The 14,601-nt window shown below is 33.2% G+C and overlaps 1 protein-coding gene across 6 annotated transcripts in view; it reads right to left on the minus strand.

Annotated features, from left to right (window-relative positions):
• Window positions 1–13,467, minus strand: part of Ca-alpha1T (Ca[2+]-channel protein alpha[[1]] subunit T) — a 31,900-nt gene extending 18,433 nt beyond the window's left edge. For 2 of the 6 annotated variants that reach the window (XR_014878774.1, XM_085197914.1), the window contains exons 1-10: window positions 12,837–13,452; window positions 12,480–12,613; window positions 12,013–12,110; window positions 5,893–6,064; window positions 3,441–3,717; window positions 3,057–3,149; window positions 2,151–2,383; window positions 1,820–1,934; window positions 1,555–1,647; window positions 525–678 (exon numbers count right to left, since the gene is read on the minus strand). Coding sequence is in view for 5 of the 6 variants with exons in the window: in XM_085197914.1 (XP_085054040.1) it covers window positions 525–678; window positions 1,555–1,647; window positions 1,820–1,934; window positions 2,151–2,383; window positions 3,057–3,149; window positions 3,441–3,717; window positions 5,893–6,064; window positions 12,013–12,110; window positions 12,480–12,613; window positions 12,837–12,929 (1,462 nt within the window). In the remaining variant the exon portion in view is untranslated. Of the gene's footprint in view, window positions 1–524; window positions 679–1,554; window positions 1,648–1,819; window positions 1,935–2,150; window positions 2,384–3,056; window positions 3,150–3,440; window positions 3,718–5,892; window positions 6,065–12,012; window positions 12,111–12,479; window positions 12,614–12,836 lie in introns of all 6 variants that reach the window. The other 4 variants (XM_085197918.1, XM_085197916.1, XM_085197917.1 and 1 more) reach the window with 4 other exon arrangements.
• Window positions 13,468–14,601: the final 1,134 nt, after the last annotated feature.

Raw genomic sequence — 14,601 nt, forward strand, 5'->3', positions numbered from 1 at the left:
AAAACTTTTATATGTTATTAAGAATTTATTCTCAGAAGACATCATTGTATCTCATTTATCCAAAATTTCAATATTGCTAAGTAAATTATTCTGTAAAATTTATTCAATTGTTAATATTAAATTGAAGTATTGTTTTCTTCTTGTTCTATAACTTAAAATATTTCAAGGAGTTGTATTCCATTGTCCTAAGAAGGAAGTAAGAATAGAAGTGAAGTTGTATTTTTTTTTGCATGCCCTTCTAAAAGTCTGTCTAGATCTACCACTCTAGACTCACCACTTTGGCTCAAAAGCCATTCACGTTGACACAATGTATCTATAAATATTTTTTAATTTATTAAAAATAGGGTAAATAAGAAAAATAAAGATTTGAAATAGGGAGCAATAACAAAGAGATTTAAGTTGTTTTGTGCCGATGATAATTAAAGCATGACTTAAGTACTGCTAGAAATAAATTTAGATTAATTAATATCCAGATTAATACTTAAAATAAAACATTATTAATACTATTTTTTAAACTTGCTTACCAGTTTGGGTCATCTTTTCGGATGAGCACACATTGTGGGGGTGTGCTAAATGTTGAGCATTCGGTACATGGAGCAAAACTGTGTCGCTGAACATTACTGAAGATCTCCTCCGTGCAAGAGACGGTGGCGAGAGCAAAGATAAATTCGATGCATTCTAAAATAAATACAAATATAAGGAAAATAAATAAGCCTATTCGTGGGGCAGGGGCAGAAATTGTGACAGGTTGTGGGTTCGATCCCTAAACGAGAAAAAATGGAGGAATGAAATATATAATATTTTCTTTCCTTCGAGGCAAAGCAATGCCTCCAGAATTCGGCTGAAAATGGGTAACGGAGTGTCTTATTAGTAGGTTTCCTCTGCCCCACCCTGCCGTGATATATGCAACATACAGAGGGAATCTAAAAAAAGGAAAAAAAAAGTGTAAAGCGTAATACAAATATTGATGAACCTCGAAAAAAAGATAAGGGAGCAAAGTAGATAACAGGAAATTAGTTAAAGGTAAACCGAAATCGTAAATCTTTTATCTCTTCAGCCCAATTGAATTTCAATTTCGAACGCCTTTGATACAACGTAAACTCCAATTTAGACGGTCGTTGTTCTTTTATCTGTAGGTACATATGGAACGCAAATGGGCATGGATTCGATTAAGGCAGAATGTGGATACTGGAAGGAAGTCTCGTAGTATTTTCTTTCAATGGACCTGTTGGTTGGTGTTGAAGAATAATTATTAAACTAGCTTAGGTCGGACAAATGTTATATTCTACAAGTACTGTACCAGTAATATAAAACCTTTTAAGATAATTGATTTTTATATTTTGACATTAATATGATGTTATGCTAGATACTTCATACACATAAAGAAACCTTGAGGTTATTCAAGATTTTGAGTAAAGAAATAAAAATAATTTAAATATAATCAGTTTTTGAGCGGGAATTGAAGCCGCAACCGTTAAGGTTATAAGAGTCAAATTTAGTTTATAGTTCAATTATGGCTTCGATTCGAAAATATTTTGCTATTAACAACCGTACCTCAAGATCTGCCGTAGACAGTGAAGGCACACGCAATAGACTTGGCCTACTGAGAGGTTCATCTCCAACTTCTTCAATAGTTTTTCCATTACCCTAAAGAAAAAATGTAAAAATTAAAAAAATAAATAAGGAAAATTTAATATACATATCATAGCATTAAAACAATTAACCATAGTTAATTAAATAATGCTAAGAAGATTACAACAAATAAATTTTATAAAATAGAAATAGCTTGTAAAAGGTCATTATGACGTAAACAATGTACCTGTGGATGAACTCGAGGACAACAAGGATGGTGCTGCTTTGGACGATTTGCTGGTAATTGAAGTGTTTCTTGACTGGTCCGCCATTTTAACTGCGCTCGTTGGTACTTGTAAACTCTACAATCAAGTAATAGTAGAAAAAAAAATATAAATTATTTATTTAGACGCCAGTCTTAGCGCAAAGGCAGAACCAGAGAGACTGTGACCACTACAGTTTGTGGTTCCACCACTCAACGCCCAGCGGAAAGCGGAGTGTCATAACACTAGGCTCTCTCTGTCTACCCTACAGCGTGAAGTTGAAAAAAATAAAAAAATATTAATTTCAATTCTTACCTGATCTTTTTCGCCATTCTCCTTTTGAATCGCCTCCACAAATGCGCGACATACTTGACTATTTCAGCGTAGCACGTCGCCGGCTCACTATTGTTGGTCGACGAAGCTAAAGTCGATGACGATGTAAACCGTGCCCTTTCAGCTCTCATTCTTTCCATTTCACGTTTCTTTGTTTCGCTGAATTGAGTCGCTATAACGACTAAGCAGAGGTTGATCATGAAAAATGATCCGATCTGAAAGAGATTTGGTTATTAGAAATTTGATTATTATTAATTTTATATCAGGCCAGTCGTGGTGAAGGGGCACAGAGGTAATGGGTTCGACAGTGGCGTAGCTAGGGTATTTGCTGCCCGGTGCGGCTCGGGGGACATGATGCCCCTTTCCTGTTGATGACTTCTAAAAAAAAAAAAAAACGAAATCATCGACGTTGAGTTCTAAAAAAAACAAAGTGATCGTCGACTTTGATGCCCCTTTTATTTTGATGCCCGGTGCGGCTTAAAGGACTTGATGCCCTTTAAAATGATATAAAGTCTAAAAAAACAAAGAAAACACACACTAATCATCGACTTTGATGCCCTTTTCCTGTTGATGCCCGGTGCGACCGCACCGCTCGCACCCCCCTAGCTACGCCACTGGGGTTCGATCCCCACACGAGGAAATGACATATTTAATATTTTCATTTCTTCGCTCTGGAATTGAGGCAATGCGCGACGTAGAATTTTGCCACTGCCTACGCAATGCCTCCAGAATTCGGCGGAAAGAGGAAAGTGGAGTGTTTTAACACTATGCTCTCTCTGCCTACCCTGCTATATATGAGATAAAGCGCGATGCTGAAAAAAATTTAATAGTATTAATTGTTTGTAATTTAATAAAAAAAAATATCTAAGAATATTGAATGATAATTACCACTATTAAAAGAACAAAATAAATCCAATCCCAAAAGCTGTGAGCATCTTGTACATAGTACATGATGTCGGTCCAACCTTCCAGGGATATAACCTAAAAAAATATATTGATAAATTATATGAAAATAGATAAAAAATTAATTAAATATTACTTTAAACTATTATATAATACTAGCGGCCCGCCCGCGGCTTCGTCTGCGTGAACTACGTTATCATTAATTTCTGTCTCCATGAGTACCTACGTCCTAAAAAGTACCCCTGTGCAAAATTTGAGACTCCTAGCACTTGTAGGAGGATACCTTAGGAGTCGTAGTTTTTGAGATTTTGTGATGATCGTGATTTTATTTATATAGATACTAGAGAAAATAACTATAATAATACTTACCAAAAATATTGCAACCCAAGCTAGGCCAATATTATCAAAAGATATAGTTCCTTGGAAGGGATTTGGTCCTCGTTGAGTGCAATTTGTATAATACTGGTTCCAATTAACACACGAACTGTTAGTAGGTGTGTTATAAGAAAATGCTTTTGCAGTTTCATTACACACGAGAGGTCCATATCGGTAAGGTGGAAAATCTCCACAGAGGTGCATCCCGCTGTCTTCAGGCGTCGTACATATATAATCCAGTTCTTTTGAGAATTCGTAGTGGAACGAAATGCTGTATATAAACAAAATGTGTATAATTTTTTTTGGGATTAAATTAAAAGTATTAGAAATTGAATTCCTATAATTATTTCAATTATTTACATTAAGTTGGAGATTGATATATTTTTAAACTTTTAACTATTTTGTAAATTTTGTAAAATTAACCAAGTATTTAGTAAGTTTAGTAATATATTGTTATATAATGAACTTTAGAAATTTCTTGATAAAAGATGTTATAGACCTTAACCAGTTCTTTTGTGTTATAATATTATGTAAGCATTACATTAATTATATATACGTACATACAAAAGCTATGGTGATACTAACAAAAACAGTGAGAATTATTATAAAATATACGTGAAATATCTAATATATATTATATTATAAATTCAATAATATATGAGATCTATATAAAGCTTTACTAAAACAGATAATGATACCAGAGGGAGTTATAATTCATGCAATTACTGGCACATTTAAGACAGCATGCAGACAATGAAAGCGAAGGGGAGGGTCGAAGTGGTGAAAATAATTAGCTAACCCGTTTAATATTAGAGACGATAAAGGAATTCTGGGAGAGTCAGGTGAGCATTAGTGGATGGAGAAGATTAACATCAACGGCCTCTTGGTCATTATTCGTTAACGGCACGAGCGGAACATGAACGTTGCGAACCCAAATCATTTGGGTTTATGATACTTGTCCTTTTGATGACGGCCATAAGGCTTTTATTGTGGTTTTTACCTTTTTACTAATATTCATGAATAACTAAAATATAAACTTTATACTTATATTTTTAAATGTGGAGTTTATGTAAATGGTGTTATAATATAATATTGTGTCAGTTGTGATAATTAATCCATTCAAAAGTGGTGAATAATTGAAATTTAAACAGGTTTGTTAAACGTCTCATACAGTGCACGGATTTGAAATAGACGAAAACAGAAATAACATAAATAACATATATTTAGATTTAAAAAAATACCCATATTAAAAATGTACAAAAAAATTGAAAGAAACTGAAATATCTAATCACATTTGTAAAGTTAAAGTGAAACAAATTGGCAGTTCTTTACTCATTACTCGTAGGTGAGTGTTATGGTATGACGTGAGTGAGGTTGTGAATGAAATGGTCTGCACCATAATTTCTCTCATAAAACTGCCAATTCGTAGAGGAAAGCAGATATAGCACATCTGGACGGCAGATGGGCAAAGGTTACACGTTACGACAGATTTCAATATTTTGCAATAACACTTATTTTGATCCTAAATTCTTACGAGTTGACTCTGACGCGCACTCTGTACCATTCGGACAGGTCTCTGGAAAATAAATTAGGAGGAATGACGGGTGTTATGTTACCTGAGTTGAACCTACTTTGTTATTAAGTTATACAGTTATGAAGCCAAATATGTGAATTTGATCAGGTTGATATGAAATGTTAAAAACAATTTATGACCAAGAACGTCAAACATCAATATAAACCAGTCGTAGCGCAGGGGCACAAGGAGTGTCTCAACACTCCTTTCCCTCTGCCAGAATAGAGGGTGACGCTAAAACAATCAAATATTTAGCTTCATGGCCGATCTTGTTATACAAAATATACTTGGAATTTCCTGATTTTTGTATCTACATGATATTAGTGTTATGTTATCTTGTTATTTCGCAACAATGTAATTAATGTAACAGTCTCAACGACATCCAGAACTACATGATAAATCTAGTTTTACAATATTTCCAACATTTCTTCATGCGTGTACTCGAGCTGGGTCTCGTGTGTATTGACGGAATGCAATATTAACGTGAGGCAAGCTGTCCTGTACATGCGCGCTCATGATGTCGCTGGTGAGAGAATGTCTGTACTGATAAATTGCAATATTGAAAAATGTGGAACAGCCCTGGGTGTGCTTTTGTGTGTAAAGCGTTAAATATTGCATGCAGTCAACATTAGCGATGGAACGTGCCTCTAAGACGAGCGCTCTCGAGCAAACAGTACAAAGTTTAAAAAATCTCATTTTACTGCTATTTTATCCAAGGCCCTGTAGGAATTAGTGTAATATTCCTGTTATATTTTATTTAAACAAAGTTTCAAATGTTTTAGATTTTCATCAGCACTAAATATTTAAACGTAATTCTTCATTATCAAAGTCAAAGCTTATAACATATCACGTGCAAACCAACTATTGACTTACTTTGGTCGTAGTACATTTGGTGGCAGCACCAGCTCACATCGCTGCCTTAAAATTCCTTCCCAAAGTTGGACACCAACAATGCCAAATATGAAGAAAACGAAGAAACATAAGAGAAGAACATTACCCAGCATCGGTAATGTGTCTAAGAGGAGCATCACTAGGATACGCATGCCTGTAAAAAAATAGCTATAATAACACTAACGTCATACTATTATTATAAATGTGAATGTAAGTTTGTTTGTTACGCTTTCACGCCTTAACTACTCAACCGGTAATAATGAAACTTTGTACACATATTTTTGGAGATATCAGAAAGGACATAGGATAATTTTTATTAAAAAAATATATTATTCTTTGGTTATAATATGAAAATAAGTTTAAGTGAGCGAAGTAGCGTTTGAGTCTCTAGTCTATATGTAATTTAGAACACGCTTATATAATTTAGAATCTAGATAGGTTTATACGTAGAATCGATAACTATACAAATCAGTTTAGTCATTAGAAATAATGGGTTGTCGTGTCCCTTGAGGTTATTTGTATACATGAAATGTCACTAACTTTAAATATCCGCAAAATATAGTACAAAATTCAAAGGTTTAACTAAAAAGTAATTTAATTTGTTTTTAAATACTTAAGTTACTTTTAATTTGAAGCTGGCAAGAACAGGTGAACAACTTCTAACTGTAAACTTAACGACTGTGAGTTCGATTCCCACTCGGGGGCAATGACAAATATTAATTCGCCAGGAACAGAAAAACGGAAATGTCTTAATGAGGAATATTTCTAAATTATCTGGAACTGAGTGGGACTGGCGGAACTGAGTGTTTCACTTTTAGGTTTCCACGTTCCTTCTGCCTAACCTACTATGTCCAAGATACAGCGTTAAGGTAAAGAAAAAGAAATATGGAAAAGTTTATGTTAAAAATAAAAATAACTCCTTATAAAAAAGAAAAAAAATCCCCAGGTCATAACCACACGCGCGTAAATATGTGACGTGCTAAATATAGACTTTTCTGTCCCTCACATATGGGAGCTTGGTCAAGAACAAAATTAATAAAACATTAAAACCTAAATGATATAAACATATTTAACAATAATAATTATTATACGACGTTCAAAATAAAATTCGAAAGAAAGTGTTTCTTTAAAAAAACAAAAGAAAATATAAACTATATAAAGGCAACTTCACCCTTTTTCCCGCTTGGAAAGGTAGACAGAGGGAACCTAGTGTTAAGACACTCCGTCCTCCACGCATCGCCTAATTTTCGAGATTACTTATTATTAGCAAAGCGAGGAATTAAAAAGACAATTCCTCCGCATGGTAATCGAACTCACTAATACCTCTTTTACAGTCCGGCGTTGTATTATATATGTATAACAAATAAGTGTTAACTTATGTCCAACAAACGTGGCGAGGGTTAATTTGCGGTTCTCTTGCAATGTCGTTGTTTGCAGGCGCGAGAGGGTTCTGTGAAACTTCACCCCCCCTCTTTGTTTGCCCTCCTTACATTTTGAGTTGGTGAAGTCGTGAGTGTGATTTATACCATTTCATTTCTATCCTTTTGTGTAACTTTATATAATGTTTATTATATTCAGCAGAAAGTGGAGAACGGAGTGTTTTAACACTAGGTTCTCCCTCTGCCTATCCTGCTGAGAGCGGGATACAGCGTGAAGTTGATTTTATTTATATAACAAAATATTATATAATATATAATATTTGTATATATACGAGTATATGACTATTTTGGACGTGTTTCGCATACGTAATGAATGCCAATAATATAATTATATTATAGTTTAATTATTTTTATTTTTATTTAGATACTAGTGATTGATTATTTTGTCGTATCTTATGTAAAATCAATTATTTTAACACTGTTGGAATTTTCCACTTTTCCGCCGTATTTGGTAGGCATTGCGTGTTGAATGGCGGAACACAATGCCAGAGTTTACCTCGCTTCATTTCCTCGAAACGAGAATAGTAAATATTTCTTCGAAAAGGAATCGAACCCGCAGTCACGGCCTGTTGAGTTTAAACGCTTGTACCCAACACCACCCAACATAATACAATTGTAGTTTACATGTAGTATAAATAGGTAATAAAGTTACCTACCTACTTTTCCAACAAAGGTAACTTTAATTTGTGGTAGGACTGAGACCGTCCCAGATGGGGTTTTCACAAACTTTGGCGTTCGTCTCTACTCTAAAACTATATTTTGCAACTTACTTAGAAATGTAATTTATATAATTTCTTATTTTCCTTTTGTAAAGTAGTAGCGTTATAAGGTATGTAAAGTTTTTAATTTTTACATAGAAAATTAAAAAGAGAATGGTTGGTTATTTTATTTCAAAATTTATAGAAATTTAACAAATTTAAAAAATTAGTTTAATGAGATGAATGAGATTTTATACATAGATATATTTTCTTCATTTACTTAATGAAATTTACGTCAACTAATATTATTTCAGAACTTTAGAATCCCCATAATTAAAACTGAATGATAGGACAGGCATTGCTGTTTTTAATATTTTATTAAATATTTTCATAACAACTTCTTAGGTCCGACTCGCACTTGGACACTTTTTAAAAAAAATAAAACAACAATTCACTATTCCAAGGAAATCCTAATTACTGATAAATTAAGATTAAATTATATGGAAAACACATATAATATTAAAAAAACCAAAAAAACGGTATAAGATAAAACCGATAAATTTAAAATATTTGTACCAATTAAAACAAATTAGTATATTGGATGTCCGGACGTGAATCATAATTTTATTGGAAGCATTAATTTAATTTGGAAAAGTGATTGCAGTGCTCGTATATTTATATTTCACAAAAGAACAAATATAAAATCAATTAAAACTTTAGACGAAGCGATATCGATCTCGCCACAGTCACTCGATTTTATATTTATACTAGCGGACGCGCGCAGCTTCGCCTGCGTATTGCTTAGAGGTGAATCTCTATAATATAATAAACCATGAAACACGTGTTCAATGAAATATTTTTAAGAGTCTCAATTTCAAATTTTATAAAAATCAGTGGCGATTTAAATAGTTTTTCCATATAAACTTTCAATACCTTATTTACTCCCCTAGGGGATGAATTAAAATAAATCACGAAACATGTGTTCAATGAAATATTTTTAAGAAGCTAAGTTTCGATTTTTATAAAAATCGGTGGCGATTTAAAGGTTTTTCCATACTAACTTTCAACCCCTTATTTGCACCCCTAGAGGGAGAATTCTAGAAAACGATGAACCACGTGTCCAATTAAATGCTTTTAAAAATCTAAATTACAAATTTTATAAAAATCGGTGCCGATTTAAATTTTTTTCCATACAAACTTTGAACCCCTATTTCACCAATTTTTCAAAATCCCTTCTTAGTGGATGTCCAGATTACGAAAGTAAATATCTGCCCAAATTTCACGTTTCTACGCACAGCGGTTACGGCTGTGCGTGCGTCTTACCTCAGTCAGTGAGGACAAGCCCTTTTATATATATAGATAATTTAATATGCCCGCGGCTCTATCTTACTTCAGATAGACTATGGTAAAGCAGGTGCAGGTTGTGGGTTCGATCCCCACTCGAGGAGATTTGTTACTTAACAGGTTTCCTCTGCCTACCCTGCTGTGTGCGGGATATATGCCTTCCCCTCAACACGTGATGCTGCCAGAATTCGGCATAAGGTGGGGAACGGAGTGTCTTAACACTAGGTTCCCTCTGCTCTACAGCGTGAAGCTGGTATATTTATTTATTTAACACCATGATTTTTAGTAGATCTTAAGTTATGAATGTTTTAAAGTAATATCATAATAATAATTCTACTTAATTTTTTAATTTAATTAAAATATGAACAATTTTTGCATAAAAAAACAATGTTTTAATAATGAACGGCCATATAATTGTACGGCACGAATGAAAGATTTTTTAATTATGACGAAGCATTGTTCCCTTCAAATGAAGTTCATAGTCAAGAGAAATATCCAGTGCGTGTGAACAAAGGGCCAGTGGAATCGTTTTATGAGAATCATTGGTACGAAGTTCGTTTTCCTTAAATAATTTTCAATACATTTTGAGCAACATTAAAAAAATTAACATATTAAATGGATTGCTTTACAATTTTAAGGGGATTGTGTAAATGGAAGCTGTGAGTTCAGTTTCCATTTATATTTAAAATAAGTGGGAAATAGAGAGAGGAGTGAGGTATCACTACTATCCAACCTTCTATTTACCAACAAACATAATAGATAAAAAATATATTTCGAGGCAGTGGTCCCCAAACTTGTTTAGAGGGTAACACGAAAATTTACCCGTAGAATGATCTAATATTCTCGGAGCAACGTTACACTGGATCCACTTGTTGCTCATCGATTCACCGCCCACGTTCTCAATTTTGTTCGGAGTTAATTTCTGTAAGTGCCTCGAAAGGGATTTTCTTTAAAACCCGGCGAATTGGCCCTTTGGGGTGATAGCTATGTTTGTAAGCTTCTTAACTGTTCAGCGGAAAGAGGACATATTTGATTCATTGCTATGAGGCTGATGGAAGAAATTAGATTGTCGATTTAAGGTATGTATTTTTAAGTAATTTAATTATTTTATATCTATACTAATATAATAAAGCGGAAGAGTTTGTTTGTTTGTTTGTTTGTTTGTTTGTTTGAACGCTAAGATCTCTGGATCTACTGGTCCGATTTTCATTGTTTTTGTTTTGTATGAAAGCTGCATTCTTCAGAAGTGCTATAGGCTATATAACATTACATTACACATATATACTAATATATTTTAAAGTACTTTCTAATTTGACATGCAATTTATTCTGCCATGTTAATAACAACCGTCGCGTCGCTACGCAACCGTTACCGCGACATTTTGATATTCATCCTTATGAACATAAATATAATAGTCACTCTTAGCATTTTATCTAGATTGAAATTATAGTTTACTGTACATTACTTACATTCTAATAAATAATTAAGGAGATGTCACTGATTCCATATGACCCAGCCTACGGGCGGCATAGTATGAGTATATCCGACGCGAACAGGCAGATAACGTTGACGGTTTTATAAATTTTCATACATTTTCGAACTATTGTAAATGTTTATGTAATTATTTGCTGTTTATAATTAATTTAAGCTACACTTTGGTTCTCTTCTTATTTTATTTGATATTGCCCGCTAAAATTATCCTACTTAATAGAGAGAAATGTTTAGTTATTTCGTAGAGTCGATATCTATGTACGCACGCACGGAAAACTTTAGGTACTTTTTCTAATATTAAGAATATCTATCCTTTAGTTACTTTTAATCCTTTTGTTGGTTAATTTCAATAACTCAGATAATTTGTTCTAATAATGTGTATCTATTTATTATTCTTTTTGATTATTAAACTTATATTTTCTTACTAATTCTATTGAAAATTGAAAATAATTTAATGAATATATTTAATAAATATTCTTATAGTTGAAGCAGGCGTAGCCGCGTCCGGGTCCACTAGTGTTAGTATATATGGGAATGGTTGTACACGCGCCGGTTCTAGGTTCGATTTCCATAACTCGCTCAGATAGCAAGGGAAAGCGCGTCGCGGAGCTACGGTAATGTACACCCAATATCTTTGAATTAGGCGGAAAGTGAAGAACAGAGAGAGAGATTAGTAATATCTTTAATAAACTTTCAATAGAAAATAGAAAGGGCTACCATATATTTTTGACGTGCCATCTTTTAAGATATATTACCTAGCAACACAAACTTAAAGACACAATAGAATGATTTAAGATTATGGGAGGGACAAAAAATAAACGTTATTTAATACACTTGACAATATTGCCTTTGTGGCACAGCGGCACAAGGGTGTGACTGTAACGCGTCGGTTGTGGGTTCGATCCCCACTAGAGGAAGTGAAATATTTATTTACGTTTATATTTCCATTTCGTCGTTCTGGTGTCGAGGCAAAGGGCGACGTTGAGTTCTGTCACTCAACACGCAATGCCTCTAGAATTCGGCAGAACGGAGTGTCTTAACACTATTTTCCCTCTGCCTACCCTGCTGTGTGCGGGATACAGCGTGAAGCTGATTTGATTTGATTTTGATTTAATACACTATATACTCACTAGGTATCCTATTGATAGCCCGCAAGGGTCTCAGCACCCGGAACGTCCTGATCGCCGATAGATTTATGTTTTTCACGTTCAACGCGTATTCTAGTGCCCTGGAATAAGCTTATGTTAGTAATTTTATAAGAAAATTGTTCGTATTTCATGTAAATATTTCTTTTAAATATGGTTGCTTTTACAGTCAGCCAGTGATATAAATAGATATTTTGAAAAGAACTTAATACTTTTTTAATTAATACTTTTTGGAAAACACGAAAATTTCAAAGTAGCGGGATTTGAACCAGCGCCTTTTGGATACCAAGCCAAGCGGTCTGACCAACTGAGCTATATGAGGTTTTCTTAAAAGTATTTTTCTTTCCTAAGTGAGGTACCTATAATACTTTAAAAATGTAAAAAAGAATCACTATACTTTATCTGCCTAAGTTCTGTAACAGATTTTAAAAAATATATGAAAATGTGCTTACCCAGCCATAACAATAAAAAAATCTAGCCTATTCCATGAGTCGGCGAGGTATGTCCCATGGCCGTTGACCCCCATCGCCACCATCTTGATCGTCATCTCCAAGGTGAAAAATGCAAATATTATATCATCGAATACCTGGACAAAATAAATACGTTCATTAGTTAGTATACTTAAAGTAGGATAAGTTTTAAATTAATGAATGGGTGGCAGAGAAAATCTACTATTAATTTTCCGTCGAACTTTCGTAGTATTGCGTGTTGAGTGATGGAACTCTACGCCACGTTTTGCCTTGACAGGTATTTAAATGTAATAAAAACAATATGTTCAATAATAATAGAAATAGTTAAGTAAAACTCACCTGTAATATTTTACACCTGTTTGTGACACACTGGTCGTCCACACACGGCTGGTACATGCCAAGCGTCACGCAGTTTAAGAGGATCACCAGCATTGATATCCTCTCGAACCATGTATTTCTTAATTAAGGAAATATTTATTTAAACCTGGGAACCTAGTGTTAAGACACTCTGTTCCCCTTAAGCCACTTCCGTTAAAATCTTCAATTAATATTACTAAAGAACCCGTTGATGCTTATAATAATACAGCCATAGCGACCTGTATGTCACTTTATAAATACAAAAAAGATATTCCAAGCGTACGGTAGTGTATCTTTTAAGCATAATTATTTAACACTCTTTCTCTATATAAATTATAAATGGGTCAATTTAAGACTTCCCTGATCATACTAGTTTCGTAAAAAAATTGCTTCACCTATTTATATACATACAGATAAACTGAAGTTTAGTGAAAGAATTGATCAAGACTCAAAGAAACTCTAAATGTGAGTTAAAAGTACTGTAACTAAATTAATTAATAATTTCGCTGACAAAAGTTCAGCTTTTAATTTAAATAAGAACTTTATTAATAAGAGGTAAAAACTCCAGACAACTTCCAAGTCCAAATAACATTTGTGAAAAGACAATTTTAATAGCGACATAATCATTTCTTTATGAAGCTTTTTTATATAAAAAAAAAATGTATTGTATATTTGTTTGTTCTAATTAAGATGATTATTTATGGATGATTAATATTTAAAATTGTACAATATATTAAGTTTTATGATAGTAAAAATAGAGAGAATGATCATCTTTATTCTAGCTTTTTGTTAGTCAGTTAATTCTCTGATACACGCTGTATCCCGCATATCCTGTATCCAGCAGGGAAAGTAGAAGGTACCCCTAATATTAAGCCATTCCGTTCCTCACTAATTCCTTTCCTCGAGTGGGGATCGAACCCACAACCAGTCGATTTTGCAGTATGCTGCAGCCCATTATTATTTTAATAAGTTTTAAGGGTTTTATTAAGGTTTAATTATAATAAATTATAATTAAATGTAATACAATACATACAAATTTCTATATAATATATTTTATAATTCCACTACAGAATTTGCGGCAATAATCTCTAGAAAGAGCAGTTACGTTTATAGGAAAATTGTATTATAAAAATTTTCCTAACTTTACCAAAATGTAGATTGCGCTAGGGAGAAAAGAATAAAACTTTTAGGTGAAAGGTCTGAGGCGAGAAATTGATTTTGAAGGTCGAAAATGTGAGGAAACAAAGGCAATTTCTATGAATAAAAAGTTACGAAATCGAAAATAAAATTGTATATGTGTTTTACACAATTTCAGTTCTACACAAGTTGACGATATTTTTTAAGTTAGCTTTTTTTTTAAATATATATTTTTGGTGTTCAGTTTTTTTTTACATGGGGAAAAAACTCTATAAAATTATATATATGAATTAAAGTTAAATATTTAACATATTCCCAAAGCACCCTATACTTGCACTACGGTGCTCTACTTCCTTCCTATTTACCCTATATTATAATACATGGTTTTATTTAAAATAACAATAAAATTTTTAGATTCTATATAAGATTATTAATTAAACCTTTTAAGCTTCATCCTAAGCATTATGATATTTAATACATTTTTACAACATTTTCATCATCGATCTTATGAAAGACAGTAATTATAGATACCGTTGTTTGTCAGGCCAGGGCCTCCCATAGCCATAAATGTTTGCTCAAACAAAAACAAATTTACGAGACTTTTCTCCCC

Source organism: Heliconius melpomene, chromosome 15, assembly GCF_056956725.1.
Source record: "Heliconius melpomene rosina isolate 202511_hmr_F chromosome 15, ASM5695672v1, whole genome shotgun sequence".
In the NCBI taxonomy this organism is placed as follows: Eukaryota; Metazoa; Arthropoda; class Insecta; order Lepidoptera; family Nymphalidae; genus Heliconius; species Heliconius melpomene.